Source organism: Botrytis sinoallii, assembly GCF_014898435.1.
Source record: "Botrytis sinoallii strain Bc 23 chromosome Unknown BSIN_016, whole genome shotgun sequence".
NCBI classification, from domain to species: domain Eukaryota; kingdom Fungi; phylum Ascomycota; class Leotiomycetes; order Helotiales; family Sclerotiniaceae; genus Botrytis; species Botrytis sinoallii.
In genome coordinates, this window is record NW_024066043.1 from 838,284 (window position 1) to 863,661 (window position 25,378).

Sequence of the window (25,378 nt, forward strand, 5' to 3'; positions counted from 1 at the left end):
CTCTCTTCGTGCTTTTTATAAACAGATGTGGAGAAGAAGAAAAGGGGAATTGATGATTGTTGTGGATCTATACCATTACTCTATGCACTTGTAGGTATTTGGCAAGGTAGATTATAAATGGAGCATGTCGTTCCCGCTTGAGAATGAAGCAATGATGAGGATAGATATCCCAATAGAAAGGTATATTAAATGGAGCCAGCACAATGACTTCTGAAAAAAAAAAGGCTCACTGCCGAAACCCAACGTGGTATATTTTGCATTCGCATTCTTCCAGTCCAATTCTATAACAATACATAAATACCATCCTCGAAAAATGGTTCCATAACCATTATCTCATTAACCACTTTCCTCTCCAGATCACAACAAACATCCCTCTACTTTGTCCCCTATTCTGCAACCTTCTTCTTCTCCTTCAAAGCCGGTAATCCAAAAACCTTACTCACACCCCCCTTAACCTTTTTCCATCTCAAAAACTCTATCTGAGGCGTCCAAGTAAGTGCTCCAACCCATGGCTGCACATTATAATGAACCTTCAACACGACTCCTTCTGTTGATGCGAGTTTTCCACCCGGTTGTGTGATTTGGTATTTCGCTTTTTGATTCTTGAGTTTCAATACGCCTCTGTAGGTGGTGATTGTTAGTACATCCCTTCTATTATATAAGTTTCAGGAGGGAGCAAGCTTCAACAAAGATAAATGAAAATAGGAACCAACCTCGAAGGATCAATACTCTTTCCCTTACTACTCTTAATCAATTTCTTCCTCGCAGCCGACCCAATATTTTGCAAATGATCCGCGCTCGGATTCGTAATAATCGTATCCCAGATAACCGCTTCGTTATTCAGCACTTGAGGTTCCGAAGAATTGGAAGGCCATGATGCAGAAACATAGACAAAGACTTGTTTAGTGTTCCAGTTGAAGAGGGAGGAGAAATCTGCGTTGAGGGAGAAGCGGATGTGTGCGTATTCTTCTTTCTTCGTGGAATAGTAATGTGGACGTCCTTTTACACTGGGGAGGGTTAGTTGGGATTGGAGAGAAAGAGACAGGGAGGGGAGAACGTACACTTGGATATCTTTCACTTCTACTTTGGCACTGGGCGTCCGGGGCGAAATGATATCTGTACATGCGATCAAAGCCGCGACGACAAATGCCACTGTGGTGAAGAATCCAAAGACATTTTGGATGCGCACTACTGAGGAATGCATGCTTGCTTGAATTGTTTTGCGTCCAATTGGAAGGTATGGTATATGCAGCCGAAGTCCTTTCCTACATGCGCCGTCGTTGTATGGATCCTGAAGGTAGTGTAGTGGTCGAGGTTCCGTCAAATGTGGACGGAATCGATAGATGGAAATATTATCGCAATCTGGACTTTCGGGTTTAACACGTCTCAATCTCAAAGCTTCATGATTGAGCTAAATTAGTGGATTGTGGGGTAATAAGATGTGGCTGAAGCTTATAACACGGTGTGGCGGTGTACTTGATATTCGAGAAATTGTATTTATTGTATGCATTGTATACTCGATATTACAGATGCATCAAGAGATGCTTGTGCGCAGAGTCTTTCTGTATTTAAGGTTCTCTCTTGTAATAAATCAAGGGGGAAGAATGAAACAGAAATACAAATTTGGTATCGCCATCCCAACGCAGCCTTTTATATAGCTTTCAAAAGACAAACTGGTATCCCAAGTATATGTTCGTGAACTCCCCATATCTCTCCCGGAATCCTCCCAGTACATAGCGCAGTTTCTACCATCTATCATCTCCATCATTATACACCCAATATTATCTTCCTCCATATTCCGCAAAACACCCAATCATGACATCCTCCCCTGTCTCGAACTCCCAATCGATTTATGGTCTCGCCTCATGAACTGCAAAACAAGCTGAACTCAGACAATGTCCCCCCATTAATTCGTAGGTTCAACGATCGTACCGTAACCACCTCCTTGCACCCTATCCGAATAAATTCCCGGAGCTCTCGCCGCTTGGAATCTCCCTTCTCTACCTGCTTCTCGTCGTTCATAGTACACGTATTCGATATAGAATGCGTGGATGTGTCCGGGTATGTATCTTTTGGGTGTTAGTTTTGTTTTCGGGTGAAGAGAAAGAGGGATGTACCCAAGGAGTGTTAAACATATGTTTATCAGGAGATCCGGTCCACAGCCTGATACTAGGAAGACACCAACTGGAGGTATGAAGATGGTGACTAGTATCAAGAGAACTTTGGTGAATCGTCAGCGCTTGTTCATTAATAGTCGTAAAGAACATATAAAATCAACTCACTCATTGAAACAGCACCCATATTTGCGAATTTGTGTTATAAAAAATTCTTTTCTCTATATGATTATCCAGAAAATTGTGAATAAATTCAAAAATGTAATGGTGCAAAAATATGTCAGAGTATGATTGCTTTTCTGGTGGAGAAAAAAGTCTTGGTGGAGGGGGTAAATATTATATTCACGTTTTAAAATGCGGAACTTGAATATAGATCTTGGAACTGCCTCACTCGCTTAGTGTCAGTGACGTATGCTAGGCAGTCCTTGAACGACGGATATCAGGATTCAGGTACAGAAATAAATGATTTCTTTTTATAGTAATTTTATATTTTCCCTTGTTTTGAAATTTATTCGAGGGAGATTTTTGGAAGGGACAGTCTGATTTGCCTGATTTACCTTGATTTTCTTGATGGCATCTCCTTTGGGTTGATACACAATGCGTTGGCGATAATTTCAGATGGTCACGTCGATCAAATTATTATAACGTCAAATCTGAGCCACATCAAGTACAGATTCTGTACAAGATGAATCAGATTTCATTGGTTATGATCTTCATAAGATACGTTGTTCCTTTAGCCAACAGAACCTATGTACTACCTGCGCGAGCTGCGCCACCAAATGCATGGGAACGTGTGGGCCAGCGAAGAAAGGAAGAACATTCGATGCAGGGGCATTGTCATCTCACGTGCTCAGAATCATTCCTGTTGGTATAATTTGTTCTCCACGACCAATGAAGAATAAGAATCTGGATTATCTAAGAATTAGTCAATAATTGAGGTGTAGCCACATTCAATTTAGCTGGGCGAGCCGGGTCAGTAATCGAGCAGTTTGGAACAGAAAGGAACTCTCAGTGACGACGTCCTAATTCAGTAAAAGATTGGATGAATTTTCCCATTCGCTCGATCCAAAAGTCTGATGGGCAATAATTCCTCATATCTACATGACATTAGTCAACACCACGAACATTAGAGGAAGAGGTACTCACACGTGCTTCAACCATTCACAAACTATTTGCCTTGTAACAGCAGGATCTATAATCTCTTCCACTCCAAACGCATTGGCTGTCCTAACTGGATTCATCAATCGAGTATATTCTTCTTCCAACTCTTTATATCTTTCCTCTCGTTTTCCGTTCGCTTCTGCTGCTTTCAACTCCGCAGCATGTCCAACCTCAATACCTCCATCTAGTGGAAGACTTCCCCATTCTCCACTTGGCCACGCTACTCGGAAACGAGGATCTCTACAATCGAGCATGATTCCACCAGCTACCCCATACACTTTCCTCGTCACAACACTAAAGACTGAAGTCGTTGTAGAATAATATGTTGTCCCAAGTGCTACCCCATGCCTCATCGTCGCTGCTCGTTCTGCAACTGTTCCAATTGCATACCCTGGAATATCGACAAATTGGAGTATAGGGATATTGAAAATATCGCAGAATTTGAGATGCCGAGTGATCTTCTGACTCCCAGCAGCATCAAGTGCTCCAGCGTTTATCTCACAATTTATAGATATGATTCCAACGGGTCTACCAGAAAGTCTGGCAAGACCAACAATGGCAGTAGTTCCCCAAAGTGCTCCAATTTCGAACCAACTTTCTACATCGACCACAGTCTTTATGATTTTTCTAGGATCATACATTCTCGCTTTTCGGCGTGGAATAATCGTTCTTAGACTTTCACACAGCCGATCAGCTGGGTCTTCAGCGTTTAGGACTGGGGGTAAAGAAGCACCAGAGTTTGGTAAGTAGCTCAAAACCGTCCTCAATTGTTCAAAACATTCTTGTTCATTTCCTGCCATATTATCAATGGTACCATTTGTACAGTGCATACTCGGGCCACCAAGATCTGTGAAAGTAAGTCCTTCCTCAAAAGTTGCACCTGTTGGTGATTAGCATTTTCCTTCCGCCAATACAATGCACTTACCAGCAACAACTTTTGGTCCAGCATTAAACAACGCTCCAACATCCGCAGCCATCACAGAGAAGTGACATGAAACAACTCTCGCAGCTCCAAGCCCAATAGCCGGTCCCAACACAGCTCCTAGATTGGGAATCCCCATATTCAACTGTTCGACCACATGGTTAAAAGATGGCATAGGCGGTATATACGAAAACCCCTCTTTCCTAATAGTTGTCACGGACCCCCCTCCCGAAGAGCCATCCACCAATTTGACAATAGGCAACCTCAATGCAACAGCCAATTTTTCCATATAAATCGTTTTTTCCGTCAATGCACCATCGGCATGTCCAGCACGAATACTAAAATCATCCGCTGTAAACAATATTTTTCTTCCTCTCAATAAGCCAAAGCCTTGTACATTATTACTTGGTACATAAGAAACTGGCTCTTCTCTCTTCCCCTGACTTTGCGAAGGATCCAGTCTTTTCCATGAAACAGTTCCAGAAATAGAACCTACTTCGCGAAAACTATCTGCGTCGAGTAATTGAAGAACTCGTTCTCGGACCCAGAGTTTACCAGCTTGCTTTTGTCGGATATATCCTTTATTTGAGAGATCGGGTGTTTGGGCTATTTTTTGCAAAGAGGATATCGTCCCGAGAATATCTGAATAGTCGGCTGGAAGATCATTTTTTGCTTTCAGCCCTCGACGTTTACTGGATGTATTAGAGAAATGACCGGCTACTTGAGATATTCGATCTGACGCGATTTTTGAAGAGCTTTCTTCTTTCTTATCGACTGTCATGATGATGAGGTGATATTTTATTTTCGGATCTCATTCTTCGATACCAGTTTGTAAAAGTAGAAGTAAACATTCGAGAGCTTGTTGATGAAGATCTAACGATCTACATGATTTGGACCTCGGCTTACTCCCCGCCCCGTGTTTTGTGGGGAAGCTTAACCACACCTTGAAGCTCGGCCACATCTCGAACATTGATGGAGCTTCAATAATTTCAAATTTACAATTCATTTTGCTTTCATTTTCGGTCAGAGAGGACACAGCTCGATATAATTCCAGATTTCTATACAGGGGTCAGAAAAATGTCGCAACAACCCTTCCGCCCTATCAAGCGTCTTCTCATAGCAAACAGGTAGGTAGTCACCAACCCCCTCTGATCTCCCCCAAACTAACTCCCAAAAGAGGAGAAATCGCAACGCGTATTCTATCTACAGCACGCGAGTTAAACATAGAAACTTACACCCTTTACACCACCAACGACTCATCACACACACTGAACTCAACCCATTCCATTCAACTTCCATCTCCATCTTCATATCTCGATATCTCAATTCTAATTTCCATTGTTCAAAAATACAATATCGATACTATCCATCCAGGCTATGGATTTCTATCCGAATCTGCTGAGTTTGCAGAAAGAATGTGGAGAGAAGCTAACGCGGTTGTTATCGGACCTGGATTCCAAATTCTAGAAAGAACAGGTGATAAACTGATGGCGAGAAATCTTGCACAGGAATGTCACGTTCCTATTCTTCCGGCCCTCCAAGTACCCACAGATGATGTGACTCAACTCCAGAAATTTGCATCAGAGTTTGGTTATCCTATTATCATTAAAGCAGTAGATGGAGGCGGAGGGCGTGGAATTAGGATCGTAACGAAAGAAGACGAGCTAGAAGGGATGTTAAAAGCAGCATTGAGAGAAAGTCCTAGCAAGAAGGTTTTTGCGGAGAAAGCTGCTATAGATGGGTATAGACATGTAGAAGTACAAATTATTGGCGACGGCAAAGGAGGGGTAAGACATCTTTGGGAGCGGGAATGTAGTATCCAGAGGCGGTTTCAAAAAGTGGTGGAGTTTGCTCCTTGCTCGGTTGCGGATAGGGGAGTTGTCGAGAAGGTTATTGAAAGTGCGTTGAGGATGGCCGGGAAGGTGAATTATCACTCGCTTGGAACTTTCGAATTTTTGGTCCGGCAATCGTCGCCAGAGTTCTATTTCCTGGAAATCAATCCGCGTTTACAAGTGGAACATACGATTACCGAATCTCTGGCTTCCGGTATCGATCTCGTCAAAATCCAACTTCTCCTCGCTCAAGGGCATCCCCTCTCATCACTGCTCATAGAATCTCTCCCTTCATCCCCATTAACACCACCTCAAATTCACTCCCTGGAACTCCGCATCACAGCCGAATCACCCTCTCAGAATTTCTCACTCAGTCCCGGGAAGATCTCATCTTTCTATTTTCCCTCAGGAAATGGTATTCGAGTAGATACTCATCTGCATCCTTCAACCCCTGCAGTCATCGGCACAGATTTCGACAGTCTACTAGCAAAGCTCGTTATCACCGCACCTACCTGGCAAGATATCGTCGCCAAAGCTAAACGAGCATTAGATGACACATATATCATTGGCATTGAATCTAACTTAGGTTTATTAAGAGCAATTATCGACAGTGACGCATTTCAGAAGCAAGAGTGCGATACAAGATGGTTGGAGATGAATTTACCGGTGTTACTCAGATCCGCCAAGAAGATAAGCGAGGGCTTGAAAAATTCGGCACTACCGGTATTGACGAGCTCATTACCGACTTTACCATCTTCATCAGGTGTGGTATTCCGTCCAAGAGATGCGTGGACTATTGAACTTACTCCTGATGAATCCTCCAATACGAATGCAAAATCTGGGACTTCGGCGCCAATACCATATCATATGCAAATAACTCGCATCCTCACCAACAACTTTCCTTCTTCTCTCAAAGCCAACATCCTATTCACTTCTCCATCCTCCACTACCACAGAACCGACTCCCTATACACTCTCCCTCACCTCATCTTCCTCCACTCCCACCTCCCAAAAATCTTCCCATCGTCTCGGCAACCCCCAAAATCCAAACCATATAACAACACCTTTCCCGGGAAAACTCATCGAAATCTGCGTCGAGAAAGGAGATCAGATAGTGGCTGGCCAAACTATCTGCGTTATCAGACAGATGAAAATGGAAGTTGAGGTTAGAAGTCAGAGGGATGGGTGTGTGAAGTGGGTTTTTGGGGATGGGCAGGAAGATCGATGGGGAGAGGGGGAGGGAGGGGAGGATGTGGGGGTGGGAGTGCTGGTTTGCGAGTTATATGGGGAAGGTGAAAAGGGGAGGGAGAGTAAATTGTAGGTGAACAGCCTCTAGTTGATAGAACAACTTAGATAAGAGGAGTCGGCAAATAGATCCGCGACTTCGGGAACAGGATTAGCTTTATACCATGCGACGAATGTCACAACTCTCAGAGACGAATTGAAATCCACACTATCAAGTCAACAATATTCTGTCAAAATGTAGGTATGGAGACAAAGCAAATTTATCTTTATGTCGCTTATTAGATAGGCATCTTACTATCAAGCCACTTCAATTCCTCATATTCTTCCAGCCCCTGTTAATTTCCTTATCATTTGTTTCTGATTAGCAAGCACAATATTGATGTTGATTTGTAATTTTGTCATATTCCAGATTGGAAATACAGATTTCAATGCAAGTAACCTTGAAGAACGTAATTGTCGGTCCAACAGACCTTTCAGGAGGAACGTATCCGTGTAGGTAGTTGTTCATTTAAAGATTACTGATGTATACATTTTAAACTCTCGTCTACTTCGATAACCTGTATTCAACAGTCTATACCTACCTAGGTACTTACATTTAAACTCTTGATTGATTGGTTGATTGATTGGTTGGTTGATCTTTAACGAAATCATCATGGCTCCAACAATCGTTCTTATTAGTGGTGCTAACAGAGGTTTAGGTACAGTACTTTCTTGGTTCACATATTATTCATTATCCTCGATTTATTCATTCCCCAACTCCAACTTTGTATAACAAAACAAACGAAATTCTGATAACCCTATCACTCAACAGAAAAAGGTCTCCTAGCCCAATATATGAGCAAACCCGATCACATCGTCATTGCTGCTAATCGGGACCCTTCGCATCCAACGTCGAAAGCTCTCTCAGAGCTGCCTACTGGTGCTAATTCCAAGCTCGGTGAGCATAACTCTCTTTTCTTCTTTTCTTTTCTGAAATTCATGATTCCCGAATTTGTTTACCCTTCATTGTGATGGCTAATTTCTACTCTGGTATTCTGCGGACTCAATCATAAACACCCGATTTCCTTTATCTATAATACATCAAGATCTCATAATTTCCCTCCACTCTCTCCCAAGCCCCTCCCCCACATCTGCTAACCCCCATCTCCACCCCCAGTCATCATCAAAATCGACGGTTCTTCCCCCACCTCTGCGCAAACCGCCATCGGCACGCTCCCTCCCTCGGAATAAATCATCTAGACCTCGTCATCGCTAACGCTGGTGTATCTTACGCGTGGCCCTCTATTGTCGATCTAAAGATTGAAGATCTAGAAGGCCATTTCATTCCAAGTGTTTATAGAGCTGTGAGATTGTATCAGGCGACTTTGTCATTGTTATTGAAGAGTGAGAATCCAAAATATGTTACTATTGGGAGTACGGCGGGAACGATCACTGTGGGTGTTTCTTCTTGAATTTTAATTTTAACCTATGATGAAATTTCTCTCTTCGCAACCCATTCCTATGAGCGTCGAGGCCCGTTGAACGCCTTCGTTCTTGATCCCGGCTGGTACCAAACAGAGCTCGGTAATTCCGGAGCCGTCTATTTTGGAATGGATCAAGCAGCCGTTTCAGTTGAAGATTCATGTGCCCTAATGGTGCCGCTTATTACGAAGAGTACGAAGGAGAGTCACGGGGGGAAATTTTGGAGTTATAAGGGGGGTCAGTTGGAGTGGTAAATTATTTTGGGGGTTGAGATATGGTGGGGATTAGATGAATACCTAGCCTGCCTCGAAAGATGATTTTAGTGTGAATTTGCGTGGATATAAGAATAGGTGAATAGATAGAATATATGTAACCTGATTAGGACATTAACATCCCTCAAAACATATAACCAATGATATGTCTTGGTATTACTAGTATCTATTAGTTTTATCCCTACATTTTAATGCGAATTTCATATTTCTATGCTTGGTCAGCTTTCCTAAATCTATTAGAATCACTTTTCTGCTCGGTTACTATCTCAATCTATACTGGTATTCATCTTTTATACTGCTCTACTTTTTCTCTTTCAAATTTCTAGACCCTCTCCCCTGACTCTTCTATACTTTTCTGTTTTCCTACTCAACCATTCTCCTATCCTAGTACCCTTCTCTCTCACTTTCCTAACTTTTCTAACTCAACCAGTCGAGGTTCAAATCAGGCTAACTTAGATCTAATTATCTTTATGTGTTAATGAAAATCTCGATCACGATCTTGAATCATATTATCATAGAAACTATATATATATATGACTGGATAAATATTCAGTAATTTTAATCTTCAATTAATTTAATACGTTCTCTCCATATACCAAGTAAACTCACCTCTCTATCCTCCAAAAGTGATATCATCTAACTTCCCAATCCCGGCGCGTGTTACAAGTTTCGGAACAATATTATTTTACATAGCCGTATTTTATACTTTACGTCCAAGTACGACTATTAGGACTGCTGAATCCAGTAGCTTTAAATACTATGTCATACAGCCTCGATTACTAAGTATATTGCTTTAGCGCTTATACGCCTGTTCTGTCACGACTCCAGAAAACGGCTGTTCACCCCCTTCCAAAAGTTGTTTTCTCTCATCTTCAATTCAGCCTCGTGGACCCAGAGTATAGTTTTCTCTATATTATGTTCCCGGCTTATTCCCAATCTAATGGTCTGTGGTCGAAGATCATTATAATAGCAATATGTATACGCGCTAGCCAAAGGGGAGTTTATCTGTTTAAGTTTTTAGTTTAAGCGAGTTTACTCTTTCGTTAATATTACACACTGCAATCTGTAATCATGCTCAAATATCGTCATAAAAGTTTAAAATACTTCCTATCGTCTAGAATGAGCTCAACTCTGCGTATATCCATTTACTTTCATCTTATACGTTGTTAGCCTCTGAAGACTCGGCCTCTTGCATAAGATTCAGTATATCAATCGTTGCTATTTTCATTAGCGTCAACATACTCGGTGCGGATTTGGGGGTCTTTCGGTACATTCGGAATTGTTCAATGCTGATTTGAAAATAATGTCACAAATGCAAGTATAGCAGAGTAAACTTAATACGTACAGTCTCAAAAGAGTAGTTTTGCAGTATACCAAGCGGGTGTGTGAGTAGACATTCAATTGGCTATTCAGAATCACGTGTGGACTTAGACCGTGACGTCTCAACAATATTGTTAGACTCAACTCAAAGCGCCAAAAATAAAAAAGAAGAAAACATCAGAAGAGATTTCAAATTGAACACATAAGTTCATTTAGAAATGAATCATAGATTTTCTTTTGAACTAATTTAAATTCATGATACAGCTGATAGAACTTCAGACAAAAAATTAAGGTATCTAGCTGATGGATTAACTAGCACAGAAAGGATATAGTGAAGGTATATGTAGCCAATGATTTCGTTTAAATTTTTCAGTCTGCGCAATGAGATCAATGAAGCTACAACAGCTGGAGATTGCTATATAATTGATGCAATCGCTTGGATAGCGAGAGCACTCACAGCTCGTCTTCGTCGCTACTAGAATAATGACTAGTAAGCAGAGATGATTGAAGGTACACTATCGATCCTACTGATATTTCACGTTGAGAATAAAGTAATTCTGGGTAGTTCAGTTTAGAGGTAAATTTTATAGCTTCTACTTCTGATCTATCTCGCGTAATGGAGTTGTTGCAACGAGAATGCCATCCATTCCTAAATCTCGGCCCACTTCAATCATGAAGAAGTACAATTACTTCATCGTTCAGATATTAGGAAATGAAGTAAAGTAACGTAATAGAACAATCCACATTGCCAGGGAAAAATGGAATTGCAAGCCAGGAGCCTCAGAGTCCTGGAATCTATGTGTTTCATTACTACGTCTACTTTCAAGATATGTATAGGTGTGCATCTAACTCGTGTACTTATATATTCTGTCCCCTCACTTGAATCAGCCTCTGCAAATTCATGCACATTTAACTCTCTTTATTATTGCAATACTCTCAGCATGTAGTTATGGTTTTCCGGCTTCAAACCCTATATTGTGAGAGTAGCTCCTGTAATCTGATGTCTTTCTTTCGCCCGTCTTCACTTCAGAACAAAGAATCCAAATGTTGAGAATGTTAATAAGGTTATCAGAATGACGCCCACTGCGATTCTCGTCTTTGCTCTTGTAGATGAAAAAGTTTTGACGGGCAAATTGTTAACAGGATACATTGTCGAGAATGCTTTTGAAGTTGAAAGCCTTTCGCTTGCCAATATTGTATTCTATCCAGAGCTAAGCTATACACAGGAATTTGCAATTCTTTATAAGCATTACTAAGAGCCTAGCGCTCTCGCTCAACCTGTTAAAGTATGCTCAATGACTCAAGACCACCACTATATACAGACAACTACTCATCTGTAATGGCGCCCTTGATCGTCTTCTCTGGAATCATGACATTAGTTGCCTGATGCTTCAACAATAACTCCATCACTTCTTCTGTCAAACGAGAACGTCTTTCCGCAACTTCTAATATTTGTTCCGTAATTATTATCTCTTCCCCTCTTTTCTGCAATAAAAACTTTATTACCTCTTTCCCATAATGAGGATTTCCTGCTGCAGCCTTCATTACCTCTTCAGTAATAACTACTTTTTCTCTTTGTTTCTCGAGCATAAGCTCCACAGCTTTCTTTCCGAATTTGCCGGCAATTATCACAACTACCTTTTCAGGAATTGTCACTTCTCCCCCTCGTTCCTCAAGTAGAATTATCATAATCTCCTGCCCGCTAAACCCATTTTTTGCTACAGCCTCTGCTAATTTCTTAGTAAGGACTATTTTTTCCCTTCCTTTTTCGAGCAAAAGTCTTAAAATCCTTGGTTCATTCTGAAATTGCTCACTGCAATCTTTACTATCTCTTCAGTGATTGTCACTTTTTCACCTCGTTCCTGGAACAAAAGCTTCAAAATTTCATATCCATTACCCCAGTTGCTTACTGCAATCTTCACCACCTCATCAGTGATTATTGTTTCTTTGCTTCGTTTCTGAAACAAAAGCTTCAAAATCTTATATCCATCACTCCAATTCCCCACTGCAGTCTTCACCATCTCGTCGATGATTATTGTTTCTTCGCCTCGTTTTTGACACAAACGCTTCCAAACATCATACCCATGACCCCAATTCCCTGCTGCAGCCTTTATCACCTTGTCAGTGATTATTGTTTCTCCGCCTCGTTTCTCCAAAAAAAACTCCATAATTTTATATCCACTCCACCGACTCCCCGCTACAGCTGTCACCAAATCTTCAGTGATTGTGATTTCTTTGCCTCGTTTCTCAAATAAAAGCATTATAATCTCATATCCACAGCTTGGATTCTCTAGTGCAATCTTGACTATTTCTTGAGTGATTGATATTTCTTTATATCCATTCTCCAATAAAAGTTTCATAATTTGATACCCATTTGCCTCGTTATCAACCACATCATTCAGTATTTGTGTAGTGATTGTTATCTCCTCGCCTCGTTTCTCAAACAATAGTTTCATAATCTCATAGCCATTCTGCCCATTTTTTGCTACAGCCTTCACCAGATTTTCTGTAACTTTAACATTTTCTTTTCCTTGAGCCAATAGAAGTTCCATAACCTCATAACCACTATCATGATTTCCCACTACTGCCTCCATCACATCTTCCGTAATTTTAAGATTCTTTTTTTCCTGATCCAATACAAGTTTCATCATTTTCTGATTACTCGACTTTCCAACTTCTATCATGTCCTCCTCACTCATTTGAATATTTTTTTCGATTTTACTCAATATTGTTATCATATGTCGCCTTTCCATGCTCCAGCCTTGTTCTTTCATATAGACTAATCCTAGCTTTGCTATACTTCTCAATGTATCTCGATGATCTTCCCCCTGTAAACTTTTTCTTATCTGTATTACCTGCATGAAGAAAGGCTCCGCTTTCATCACATCACCCTGGTGATAATACATCCATGCAAGGCTTTCTTTCAATGCTAATATATGTAGACTTTCTCTTCCAAGCTTTCCCTCGTAGTTCTTGATCTGTCTTTGAAGTATATCTTTTGCGTATTCGTAGTTTTTTGTGTCTGCCAAGGCAACTGCTACATTGATTGAATTGAGTGCTCTGTGTGTATCTGTCTTTAGATACTCTGGTATTGAGGTATACCTCTCAATTGTACCTTCGTATTCTTCTTGACTTTGAAAATTGTCTGGAACTTGCTCCCAGTTCCAGATGAGTAGAAAATCACGCGGGGATTCCTGTCTCGAAGCCAAGGTATGTCTAGATTTAACATGTCCTCTCTTTTTTCGCGTGTGTTCTTGCAAGGTGACCGCAATTACAATGATAGTAAAATGATCCTTGTATGCTCTAATGATAGACGGCTTTAAAGCCCCTTGCAAAAGGCAAACGAGATCGCCTTGTCGGATAGATTTCGCTGAAGCCTGGAGAAACCAACGAGTACTGTACTTCTTGTCGTAGTGCACGGATTTTGGCTGACTGTTCAACTTGATATTTATACACTGTCTCTCGTACCTAGTACTATCAACATCTATTGAAATCACATGCCCAAGGACATAGCCCTTGCTCTCAATTAGTACCATTTCCTTGCTCTCCCAAGTCTTTACAAATACTTTTTTGGAGAGCACAAATTGAACAAGTCGCTTCAATAGTGCGGACCATGTAATCTTATAGTCAGGCGACAAGCCTGCTAGATTAGGACTATCAGAACTCATGCTAAGCAAGGCATATACCTTATCGTGGCGGTTAGTGGCCATACGAGTATGGTACATATCCACCAGCGAGCCCAGAGAAAGTGCGCCTGATGACCTAATCTCATATTTTGGTCGGAAGATCGCTCCTCTTATTAGGTAAATCACTGGACGGATCAGATCTAGCAAGTCTGAGTGACGGTTGTAAAAAAGCTGGCTGAAGCCTGTGCTGAAGGTATACCCGTCTATTGTTGCAGAGCCACACATTATCAGGATTTGTTGAGCGAAGCCAACCTCTTGAAGAACCTGCATCGAATTCTATTAGTGATTTTCTGAAATATCATCGATGGTAATTTGACTTGCCCAGATCCGTCGAAACCATGGTCGTTCAAGCAGTTCAAAAATTCCCCTCTGATTCACTTCATTGATTCCCTGATCCAGAGATTCATCTTCTGAAAATTCATCATCTGAAAATTCACCTTCTGGGGATTCATCTCTCGAGGATTCACCTTCTGCAGCAAAACGTATACATTCGAGCGCTTGATTGCTATCATCTGCTGCTTCGCCAAGAAAAACAATTACGCGATTCGCTTGACCAAAGATCTTCGCCATTAATTGAATCTGTTGACTCTTCTCTGTGTCGTCTTTTTGATTGATACAAATCGAATCCACCCAAATAATTCTTTCGAAGGTGCGATCTCGAAGATGTAGCAGTGCTGTGTAAAGATTTGTTGTAACAGGTAGAGAATTCTCGTTTATAAGGACAACTTTAGGCTTGTCCGGACTACCCCAGACGTAGGATAAAGCTTCATAAAGATGAATCCCTCTATCCGATTCTCGAAGAGAATAATTATGAAGTTGGCATTGTATTCGAGCGGTTTGGTCTTTGCTTGGCATTAAAGCGAGCAAACGAATACTGTCAGAGTCCAGTGGGTTTGTAGAATAATTGTATTGAGGCATGACGTGAGTTTTCATGTACAAGAGCTAAGAGTATTTAGGATGGTTGAGCTTAGTGATGTTGTTATCTGCTCGATGTTGACCAAGTATCAATTTCATATGTGGGGAAATTTAAAGAGCCTTGTGTCTTGAACTATTAGCCGCCACTGTTGCGGAAATTGCAATAAAAAGCAAGTCTCCACACATGTGCTGAGTGAGGGCAGGGTAGGTAGACGCCACTTCCAGATATCATGATCCTACCCTAGATTTAAATGACAATTAATTGTTGAACTTCTAATTCGCACAAGAAAGTTTCTTCTATTTAAGGAATTGATAGAGAAGTAGGTTTTATCTACAAGGATAGTTTCGAATACTCTATCTATGACCAATAAAAATCAAAAATTGTTTTACGAGAAGTAGATGCTTGATACTTATCACATCGCTGGAGGAAGCCTCTCGTACAAACAAGTAAAAGACTACATCGGATAGCTATGGCTCATAGCTCTAGTAAGTCTATATGTTGCATTCACAGTAAGTTACATGGTGGTAGTCATCAGAGGTCAAAAACGCGACGTGCCAGGGCCTGTCGATGGCCAAGAAAACAGTATACGAAAATCAAGAAAAACAGATGAGATAGGAAGTACCCTTGGGGGAATAGATAATAGGTGCTAGTTTTAACTGATTGCAAACTCAGAACACAAGTAATACTCCGCAGGGCTTCGAAACATAGGTTGAATCAGATGACATGACAATCAACTGACTAATATCATGAGAATGACCACTTGAAAGGTACTCACTCCTCTGAAAATACATTTGCTCAGGATCAAATAGAATGTCGAGGAGATTCCACTAGGAATTACTGCATATATAATCCGACACTGTTCGACAAATCACAGAAGTTGCATATTTTGAGCAGCATTGCTCGTTTTGTAACTGGCGGCAGTGGTGGGGGACCACAGGGTTGATATCTCGCTTATATAAGCGCACGTGAATATATGAGCTAGCAACGCGTCGCGCTTCCAGTCCTCATCATCTTTGAAGTTCCAGCGACTCATGGAGTGTTCAGCACTTCTCTTCCCTCAAAATCATTTTATTGCAAATCATGATGAATAAGAGTCATCTTTTCTCGAAACATAGTCTCATTACATATCTGTGTCGAGATAAAAGACTCATACGGTAGGTCAGCTGGTCATGGATTACACATGACTCTAACTGCTGAACATCACTGCCTCAAGTTGTCGCAGATGTTAAAATGACAATATATAGCAACCTAATCCTTTCCATAAGTGGAAGTGCTTGCTTTGCGAATTATTTTTTTGCTACTAGATCATCACTCGAGATTAACTATACAGATCTGACTCATTATTCTCTGATACCATTGTGCTTCTCAGTATATACTTGGAGAACGAAGCAGCAATACGCAAAACTCTGCGAATGCCTCACAATCACCGAAAATCGACATTGTCTCGGGAGTCCTCCACTAGCTCCTCCCGATCTTCGCGCTCATCAGGCAGTCGAAAACGTTCGCACAAAATGTCAAGGAACTCTCGATCACATCGACATCACACACGAGATAGAGAAGATAGATTCAAGAAAGATGTCGAAGAGGAGGTAGCCGGAGTAGGGAAGCGCGTTTACAAGACAGTTGAGAAACTCGAGAATCCTGTGAAGAAGCTCGGCAAGCTTGTTCTCTGGAGTGCTCCGTTGATTCTTGCGGGGTTAGAAGTACGACATGAATGGCATCATCACATACATAAGAGAAGAATGATGGAGAAGGAGTACGAGAAGGCACACTTGGAAATACAATTACAAATGGAGAGGGATGGGAAGAAAGAGGGTATTACGGTTGGGGGGACGAAGAGCCATGAACCGACACAAGAAAAAGAAAAGGCTTCAGCACCTGCACCTGTACCTACTTCTGAAGAAATACATATCCTGCCTTTTCCTGTACAAGTCGACCGTCGGGATGAATATCCAAGACGACATCCTTCGCGACGAGAGCTAGAGGAGAGGGAGCCATACTTGTTACCTCCTTTAGCTCCGGAACTGCCATGTCAAGATGTGTGGGAGATTAGACAACCAAGGATTCGAGTGAAACAGCCAGGCTCTAGAGAAGTCCGCTTTCCTCAAGTTCGTTCGCGCTCTGAGTCTGTTTATGAATATAGGCGGTGGTAGATGGTTATGGGTATCTTTTTTCTGATTTATACTGCATTTGCTTTATTTTGGAGCGTTCAGCGATGTTGGACTTTGAGGTTATGTTAACTAGAATTCATTTCTGATATCCCATTTCGTGTTGTTATCTAGTTTATATACCCGTTTAACGATAATTTTGAGTCATGAGTACTGGCGGTGGCTCGGGTTTTTATTTTAAGCTACTTGTATTTAGATCGCATACTGCTTAACTCAACTAAATCAATGCGTCAAGTGCATAATTGTGATTGTCTCGAAAAATACTTCTACCGACTTCCTGATATACAACTAAAAGAACTTCTGGTACTTCGTATATTTCAATCGTGCACTGTTTTCCCTCCTTCACCTTCTCCCTCAATCAAAAACACAATTCTCACCCATCTCATCTCCCTCTAAGCCCTTCCCAGAGACAGCATCCGATGAGATTATACGGATTCGCTATCAACAGCTTTAAACTTCAACACGCGAAGGGTCAGGGACATCGAAATGCAATTCTCCTGATTAGGTAGGCAAGTGGTCTAGCAATAAGAATATTTCAGATATTCATAAAATGAAAGGCGTTCTTGAGACGATTTTATTCCGCCCCGAGAACGTGATTTTCGAGATTCCGCCATATGACTGACTACACATCATAATTTTTTGGAACTGGAATCCAATGAAATGAATGTAAAATTAGTAGTTATGAATTATCCTCCCGTGAGTTTCAATTATTCTCGCTCTTCAATATATAATCTTTGCGCTTTTATTATCTCCCGAATTCGTTTTTCTCATACCCTCCGAGCCTCCTACCTTACCCTCCTGCCCATACCTCATCATCCTTGACCCCCAATCCCCCTCCCCAGAATACTCAAAGACGATGCTGCCTCACACAACACGCCGCAATCAGCGCCACAACCGCTGCAAAAACAGATACAGCTATTCATTGATTCATCCCCATTAGCCCAATTCACAATCTACTAACATCAAACAGCACAGAGGAAAAGCTACATAGAGAAAAGACCACATACCATGAGTATAAGTTAAACAATTCACATAAACACTCTTCACCAATTCTTCCAATTCACCATCGAGATTCCGCACGTATTCAACATCCGAGAGTGCTCGTTCGATGATCTGAAGCGAAGAGATGATATAATTTAGTAACTCAGAACCACGAAGTCCAAAAAAAAAGAAGAGAGAAAAGGAAAAAATCCACACACCTTCTGACTGCCCTCCCACCCCTCAAGCGCAACCCTAAGACCCTTTTCAAGCCCCGCTTGCATGATACTTCCTGCCCCACTAACCCCCACCACACATCCTATATTTGCGCTTAGAAAAAGTCCACTCGTGGCGATTGCTAACTCTTCTTGTTCTACACCTGCTGTGAGTCCTATAAATGATGCTGAAAGTGCTATTCCGTTACCGAAGCCGCCGGGGATGATGTAGAGGGATTCGAGGAAAGAGGTGTGGCCGTGCCAGCGGAGGAGGAGGAGAGTGTAGGATGTTAGGGAGGAGAGGGCACCGAGGAGGAGGATGGGTTTGTAGTGTCCGGTTCTAGGGGGGATTAGCGGAACAGTCTAGAAAAGGGGAAGAAATATGGAGAGGAGTACTTGTGAATAATGTATCCAGCCAGGAGACCTCCTACTGCATTTCCAATTACAGAAGGCATGAGATGCGCACCAGCCGTTGTAAAAGTCGCATGATCGGTTATTTGAAAATAAATCGGAACAAGCATCATTATCTAGCCATTCATTAGTCGCTAAAATTAAACGAATACTTAGTCAAGAAACCACATACCGCCATCTGAGCGCCCGATTGAAACCCCAAATTGACATAACTTGTAAGTACATCTCTATTACGCAACAATCTTAAAGGAAAAATAGGCTCTTTAGCCCAAAACCCTTCAACGAGGAAAAATAAAATTCCAGCTGCAATTGAGATGCCTAATAGCGATAGCAATTTAAGATCGGTCCAAGGCATTCGATGACCACCGAGATCAAGGACCATGAGTCCGCAAACGATTGAGACCGAAAGGAAAATGGAGCCTAGAAAATCAATACGGCTTAATTTCGAGAAGTGCGATTGTCTGCCGCAGATTTGTTGCGGTGTGATATCCAGTTTCCAGATTACTAGCATCAAGGCTAAGATAGTAGGTGGACATTGTGCTAAAAATGACCTGAACACAAAACAATCAGAAAGTATAATACTACATATGCATCAGGTACTCACCAACGCCACCCAATAGTATCAGTCAGAAACCCTCCAATTGGACCCCCCCAATGATCTTCCAGTTGTAGCCGCAATATTGACATAACTTCTCCATTTAGCGACTTCTCTGATTGGAACCATGTCTTGTGGATATGAGATTAGCTTTGTTAAGAACGATGTGCAAGAAACACACCTGCAATGACGATTGATACTAGACAATTGATACCAGCGCCACCAACGCCTGCAACTAGTCGTCCTACTACCACTACCGGGAGATTCCATCCCAGCCCACTAAGTTTTATATTAGCTTATTACAAACAGTTCGTCAGACACAGTTTTGGGTGAGAAACATCAAGTCCAATGACTAATTTCGCAATACCCCACCATTCCATATGTTTGCGCTAGCAATAATGACCCACAATGAACCTCGAATTAATCATTTCCTTACGAAACAATCATAACAATCGAGATCTTTTCACAAGTAATAACACCTACCAAATAGCACAGCCCAAAGCAAAAAACACATAAGAAGCTAATATCGTACTCTTCCTCCCGTAGATATCACTTAATTTCCCATACTAGTCTCTAATTAGATGGTGATCTTATATTCTGGAAACAGGCGTGGAAAACACACCAAAGACTGAGTAGCGCACATAGCCAGCATATACGACGAGATCAGCCATCCTGCATTTCCCAAATCATTGAACTCGCTACTGATGGTTCCGCTCGTGGCAAGAACCAGTGACCCGTCTGCGTTTGCTATAAAGACACCTAGGGATTTGTGAGATGGGGTATGTTGATATTGAGAATGGGAAAATAGATAAGAGAGCAATCTTTAGCTTGGAGAGCCTCTAAATAAAAAGTCCAAACAATTGCACCCACCTAAAAGAAGAATTGAAATGACGCCTGCTATATTACGCGAGCTTTCCGGCGATGGATCAACAAGGGGTATCTTGCATATTGTGGATTCCTCATCGCTGTGAATGGAGGATTTATTGTAACTCGTAACTTCTGGGGTTTTCGCATCCGAAAGAAGAGGTGTAGATTCATCATCCCTCGACTTTTGAATCATTCCATTAGTGACAATTGACATGCTTAACAGGAAAGCGCTGTGAGGCGATGACGAAGTTGGGAGAAGAATGGCGTAATGTCTAATTTATGGAGAAGAGAGAAGTACTACGGAACATATATAGTAGACGACATCTCCTCAATTTTTCATATGAAATGCAAAGTTATCCAACGTGTTTTCTATCCAATGGTTTCCCGCACCATTGATGAAATCAACAAGTGGAGTCACGGACAGGGAAAAGTCTCTACAAAAGAGATCTAGATTTTTATCCTGTGATTCCTCAAATAGTTCGAAGACTTGTAGACATGTCACTAACACATGAAGGCAAGGATTGGTAGGGAGAGGCCATTCAACTACAATGAATCTGGCAAATATTCAACTATTGTCACCAATCGGTCAATCTTCATTTCTGAAAGAGCGGCTCCGGGAAAACAGAAAGTTTCATGGCTAAGGAGGGATACTACGCCAAGAGGCTGTTTTGTTCATTCTACACCCCGCAGTATGCAGTAAGACAACTAGAACAACTTCTTATCCGGCATGCTCGTCCATTGTTTGTTATGCATAAGCAATGATACACTGCCTTATCTTTTCAACTGCGGCATTACTAGTTGATGTCTGTACTCAACGCAACGACAAAAATAACCGGAAATCCCATTTATTTTTGAGTTTACCGATAGCTTGACCAAAATCGATTGGAGAAAATTTCATACGGAAAAACTTGCCAAAAGGTCATCCCTGGCGTTGTTGCAAGATCCGCAAAGTTCAAACACTTATCCTAAGGACGGCTTTTATCACTTGCATAAAAGTCGCCATCAAATATCGATCAAGGACTTTCGGAAGACTGCCCGGATAAGGTCGTGGTGTCTGATTCCAGACTTGAGACGTTTCTTCGTGGGGGTGGGGTAACTCATGGGTGGTACGATGATTTTTTGTTACAGGACAGCATTCGACGAATCAACATGAGACCGAGTACAGGCTGGTGGGCTATGGATTTGATAACGAAGCCAGCCGCATGATAGAGATTTTCGTCTCGTGAAGCATGAAATTGACAACAGAGTTGGAAGATTTAAGAATAATTGTAAATTAAATAGACATTTTGTGGCAGAAAGTGAAATATAATACTAGTCTGCTGCCCAATTAAAGGGTTGGCGTTGTTGACTGTTTTTATTTACAGCGGCGCATTTGATCAACAACATGATAATTCGAGACCGTCAAAGTACGATGTGAGCGAACAAGGCAAAATTCCGAACCCCATGCATGCAACTCCTGGAAATATACAATCGGAAAATGTGATGGCTGGACTCGGAGTATTCGAGGGGTAAGCCTCCACAGTTCGGTAACCGTTCCAATTGTCTTGTAAAAGAAGAGAAGAAGATGTGTGGAGCATAAAGATTAATATGATTTTAATTTGTGCCTTCCTTGGCTTTGAAGTCTGTTTCCGAGACCCCTTCCGCTCAAAATCATCCAAGAACTCCCGGATTTGATCCCTATGTAACCCCAATACAACGCCAATACATGCAAAAATTTGTGGTATATTCAATCCCTCAACCACGCTCTTCGTTTCTCTTCCTTTTTTTGTTTTCTCTTCTCCTTAAATTGCTTTAGTTCTGCTTTGGATAACTTCTTGCCACTGCGTTCTTCCTTCAAACTTCTACCATTATGATTATTTGCCGCAGCATCAACGTCGAAGAAAGCGTTCATTTGCCTTTTACTCTTGTTCTCATCATTGAAATTCTCTGGATTGATTTCTGCAGCTTGCCAACGTCCTGTAAATCGATTGAATTGGCCAGTTGCTGCATAGGCGGCGGCTGGATCTAACCCAACAGTTGTTGGTTCTTCGACTGCCGATGATTGCGCATACCAGGCGTTCGGATCATAATCTCCGTGGATAGCAGGATCATAGCCACAAGCTGGGCGAGAAATTGGGTCGAGTTCTGTAGGTACAATAGCAGACTTTGTAGATGGTACGCCTGGAGGGCCAGGCTGCGAGACTTCTGGAACACGAGGGTTATCCCATTGTGTGGCTCCGGTAAAGCGATTGTAGAAGTAAAAAGCTTGATTTGTCTCATCCCAGACTGGCGCCCAACCATCATCTTCTTGTGCGACAACTGGAGGTTGTTCATTTGGGAGGGGCGGAAGAGGTTCTTCTGGTAATGGCGGGCCCTCGGTAGCAATATCTTTCTCCCTTGGATCACTTTCTCCGTTTTGATTCTCATTCAAATTCGTATCATTATCTGAAGTGACGCCTTGCTCTTCTGTACCTGTTGATGAATCTTGAGATGTCGCATAATTTTCTGGTTTGTCAGATTTTGTAGATTCCTCGCCGATCTCTGTATGCTTTAATTCTGTTTTATCGTGGATTGATGAGTTCTCGTTGTCTAGAGATTTTTCGACATTGCCTTTCGTCAACTTCGCCGTTTGAGTATCTATGGTACCTGAATCTGGAGTAGACATATTGCACTGGATCTATTATGCATCAGAAAGAGCTTTTGACAAAAGAAATGGAATGGCCTGCTACAAGAGATAATGTGCGGAGTAGATTGATTACAAAATGTTGTAAAATTAAAGTTAATTGATGTCGCAAAGTTGAAGATTCAAGAGTTTATTGCCAATGGCTTTCGAACCTTGGAACAGCCAGGCGCTAGAGCAGCATGATTGCCTGAGGCACGTATCAATATTCTTAACACGTGATTGAGAAAGTCAACGGCAAAGTGGACATGTGAATTGAATGGGAGAAAAGGGGGTGAAAGGGAAAAAATGTTATGGGTTTTCAGTTGGTGTTCATACACAAGTCTTTTCTTGCGTCTGGCGCAAAAACACTGGGGTAAAAATGCAAAGAAAGAATTTGTCGTGCAATATTTTGAGTGTTCCATGCATTTGCTACAAGAAACCCGTTTACCACAAGCTGTAAACGATGTTCCGTAATTATTTGTTGATTTACAATTAGCTGAGTATTGTTTCATAATACAATAATGTTACATCGATGCTAATTATTCGTTGATTCTCAACGTATGATATCTTGCGCAGACCTGATGGCTTCCCGTGCTTTCTCCAGATCTCGTTCGATAACTGGATCGAAACCTTTGCCTTCCTCTGCCTTGTTCAGGTTTTCACCAACAATCGTTTCCACGGTTCTCACAGCCTTTCTGCCCTCTTCTCTAACCTCGCCTTCCCAGTATGCCCGCGCAGTCTCCCATTTGGTTTGCATCCGTCTCATACTCCACACTATTCCAAAGGCGGCGACTGCTCCTGCTTCGTACAAAGTTGTAGACATGTTACTCACATACATTAGACCGGCAAGAGCCGAAGTCAAGGATGAAGTACTGAGGGTTTGCAGAACAAGCTTCTGCGCTAAGGCTTGAAGAGCAGGAATGGTAGTTGTAGATAAGAATAATCTAGCAATGGGAATATGTAAAGGCCAAGGCTGAGGCTTTATCTTCATTGGTGTATCCTCATCCGCTTTGATTGGGATAACATCTCGAAGATTTGGTGGAGGGGGTAATCCTTCTGGAAGGGCCTCCTGGACAGGTGTGTAAGCCCAATCAGAGCTTTGTGTAGAGTCAGAATCAAGAGATATGTTTCGATAGACTCCAGCTTCTTCTGTCCGTCCGGCTAGAAATATGATCTCTTTTTCGGCCTCGATCAAGAAGCTTCGGCTCAACATATCAGACGTGATCATAGAAACATCGTCGACACGCCAAAACAACTTCCACCAACCCAGCTTACGCCATCTCCGGCCACCAAAGGCTACATCCAGTTGATCCCGAAGCTCAGTATGAGCACGTTCAGACCAACTAGAGAGCTCGTGACGTAGTGATGTCATCTGGGCTGAAGGTATTCGAGTAGACAAAAGAAGGGACAATTGTCTTGCTTGTTCTACTTTCAGGTTTTTCTCCGCATTTTGTATGATAGATAAAATCAGTCGGAGGAGTGGTTCTTTGATAGTATCTTGAGTTGAGGATGCACCCGACTTCATCCAGTCAATAACTTCTGGAATACCGCTTGACAACCATTGACGCTCGTAAACCATCGCATTCTCAATGCTTTTACGAAATGTTTGCAGAGCTTCATTGCCAGACGAAATATCGATAGATTGTATAGGTAGAGATTTTGATTCGAAGTTTGGAACGTTGACAGCACTTCCGATAGATTCTCGGTTTGCATGCAGAGGATACGAAAGAAGAGAGACTGCTCCCATAATTCCTTGGCCCAGGAGGAACGATTTATGTACGGGCGTTGTGACTGGAGTATAACGGGCTGCACTAGACGGTATCTCCATCGTCGGTACTAGGACTGTTTCTTCGAAAAGTTCGGTTCCGTTGACTATTGGAGGCTCCATTTCCAAAACTAAAATCTCCATTTTGTGCCCATTGAACATCGGAGAAGAAATATTCATTTCATGTACCAGCCTGCCATTCCGCTCCGAGCTTTCTTCCTCATTATGTCCCACCCTTATCAATAATGGCCGGTTCATGTCATCCCCGTGAATTATACGCCGTTCCCATTCCTCCTCTGCTTTCAATGGGTCCGCCAAAATGAGTCTCAGGAGCTCTTTAGCCTTCTGAAGAGAGGTACCACCATCTGCAAGTCCTAATATCGCAATCCTTATTGTCTCTTGACCCTCTGGTTGTTCTAAACCTCTTAACGCAAGTTGTAACCTAGAGATATTCACATAATTCGTGGCGTGTTTTTGTACGTCGAGTAATGCCTCTCTAAGAGAGCTGCGATCTAATTTTAAGATATTACCAGGTCTTCCATTATTTATAGCTTTTATAGGAGCAGTAGATGATTGCCGGACTGGTAATTGAGGGGTGGGTAAGAGTTTGCGTTGTCGAGGTTCACTCCGAGGCCTCTCTGAATATTGAGATAGAGTGCATATTGGGCAGATATGCGATTTCTCGAAATTGTTTGGCGTTCGAAGGGATTTTTTCCAGCCAGTTCTCGCCCTAGGTATTCGTGGAGGCATTATGGTCGAAGCAAGAGAGACAAGACAAGATTGAAGATTTTGGGAAGCTCAACCTTGGAG

At 41.9% G+C, this 25,378-nt stretch overlaps 10 protein-coding genes across 10 annotated transcripts; 3 read left to right on the forward strand and 7 right to left on the reverse strand.

Annotated features, from left to right (window-relative positions):
• Nucleotides 1-386: 386 nt before the first annotated feature.
• On the reverse strand, nucleotides 387-1,204 carry EAF02_008593 (uncharacterized protein; the record flags this gene model as incomplete). The annotated part of the gene is made up of 3 exons (XM_038904641.1): nucleotides 387-621; nucleotides 714-1,007; nucleotides 1,062-1,204. 3 exons carry the CDS (start codon nucleotides 1,202-1,204, stop codon nucleotides 387-389), a joined length of 672 nt encoding a protein of 223 aa, XP_038755698.1.
• Nucleotides 1,205-1,850: 646 nt separating this feature from the next.
• Nucleotides 1,851-2,301, reverse strand: EAF02_008594 (uncharacterized protein; the record flags this gene model as incomplete). Its single annotated transcript, XM_038904642.1, has 4 exons — nucleotides 1,851-1,870; nucleotides 1,933-2,069; nucleotides 2,118-2,220; nucleotides 2,283-2,301. 4 exons carry the CDS (start codon nucleotides 2,299-2,301, stop codon nucleotides 1,851-1,853), a joined length of 279 nt encoding a protein of 92 aa, XP_038755699.1.
• Nucleotides 2,302-3,141: 840 nt separating this feature from the next.
• EAF02_008595 (uncharacterized protein) lies at nucleotides 3,142-4,978 on the reverse strand (the record flags this gene model as incomplete). The annotated part of the gene is made up of 3 exons (XM_038904643.1): nucleotides 3,142-3,211; nucleotides 3,261-4,155; nucleotides 4,201-4,978. The coding sequence occupies 3 exons, from the start codon at nucleotides 4,976-4,978 to the stop codon at nucleotides 3,142-3,144; spliced, it is 1,743 nt and encodes a 580-aa protein (XP_038755700.1).
• Nucleotides 4,979-5,180: 202 nt separating this feature from the next.
• EAF02_008596 (uncharacterized protein) lies at nucleotides 5,181-7,349 on the forward strand (the record flags this gene model as incomplete). The annotated part of the gene is made up of 2 exons (XM_038904644.1): nucleotides 5,181-5,324; nucleotides 5,375-7,349. The coding sequence occupies exons 1-2, from the start codon at nucleotides 5,275-5,277 to the stop codon at nucleotides 7,347-7,349; spliced, it is 2,025 nt and encodes a 674-aa protein (XP_038755701.1). The 5' UTR covers nucleotides 5,181-5,274.
• A 576-nt stretch (nucleotides 7,350-7,925) lies between these two features.
• Nucleotides 7,926-8,988, forward strand: EAF02_008597 (uncharacterized protein; the record flags this gene model as incomplete). The annotated part of the gene is made up of 4 exons (XM_038904645.1): nucleotides 7,926-7,971; nucleotides 8,085-8,210; nucleotides 8,513-8,706; nucleotides 8,779-8,988. 4 exons carry the CDS (start codon nucleotides 7,926-7,928, stop codon nucleotides 8,986-8,988), a joined length of 576 nt encoding a protein of 191 aa, XP_038755702.1.
• A 2,664-nt stretch (nucleotides 8,989-11,652) lies between these two features.
• On the reverse strand, nucleotides 11,653-14,930 carry EAF02_008598 (uncharacterized protein; the record flags this gene model as incomplete). Its single annotated transcript, XM_038904646.1, has 3 exons — nucleotides 11,653-12,053; nucleotides 12,182-14,276; nucleotides 14,334-14,930. 3 exons carry the CDS (start codon nucleotides 14,928-14,930, stop codon nucleotides 11,653-11,655), a joined length of 3,093 nt encoding a protein of 1,030 aa, XP_038755703.1.
• Nucleotides 14,931-16,439: 1,509 nt separating this feature from the next.
• Nucleotides 16,440-17,081, forward strand: EAF02_008599 (uncharacterized protein; the record flags this gene model as incomplete). Its single annotated transcript, XM_038904647.1, has 1 exon — nucleotides 16,440-17,081. The coding sequence occupies one exon, from the start codon at nucleotides 16,440-16,442 to the stop codon at nucleotides 17,079-17,081; it is 642 nt and encodes a 213-aa protein (XP_038755704.1).
• Nucleotides 17,082-17,943: 862 nt separating this feature from the next.
• Nucleotides 17,944-20,376, reverse strand: EAF02_008600 (uncharacterized protein; the record flags this gene model as incomplete). Its single annotated transcript, XM_038904648.1, has 10 exons — nucleotides 17,944-18,011; nucleotides 18,104-18,209; nucleotides 18,296-18,629; nucleotides 18,686-18,816; nucleotides 18,873-19,251; nucleotides 19,305-19,410; nucleotides 19,477-19,574; nucleotides 19,779-19,861; nucleotides 19,918-20,054; nucleotides 20,166-20,376. The coding sequence occupies 10 exons, from the start codon at nucleotides 20,374-20,376 to the stop codon at nucleotides 17,944-17,946; spliced, it is 1,653 nt and encodes a 550-aa protein (XP_038755705.1).
• Nucleotides 20,377-21,888: 1,512 nt separating this feature from the next.
• Nucleotides 21,889-22,806, reverse strand: EAF02_008601 (uncharacterized protein; the record flags this gene model as incomplete). Its single annotated transcript, XM_038904649.1, has 1 exon — nucleotides 21,889-22,806. The coding sequence occupies one exon, from the start codon at nucleotides 22,804-22,806 to the stop codon at nucleotides 21,889-21,891; it is 918 nt and encodes a 305-aa protein (XP_038755706.1).
• A 550-nt stretch (nucleotides 22,807-23,356) lies between these two features.
• Nucleotides 23,357-25,318, reverse strand: EAF02_008602 (uncharacterized protein; the record flags this gene model as incomplete). The annotated part of the gene is made up of 1 exon (XM_038904650.1): nucleotides 23,357-25,318. One exon carries the CDS (start codon nucleotides 25,316-25,318, stop codon nucleotides 23,357-23,359), a length of 1,962 nt encoding a protein of 653 aa, XP_038755707.1.
• Nucleotides 25,319-25,378: the final 60 nt, after the last annotated feature.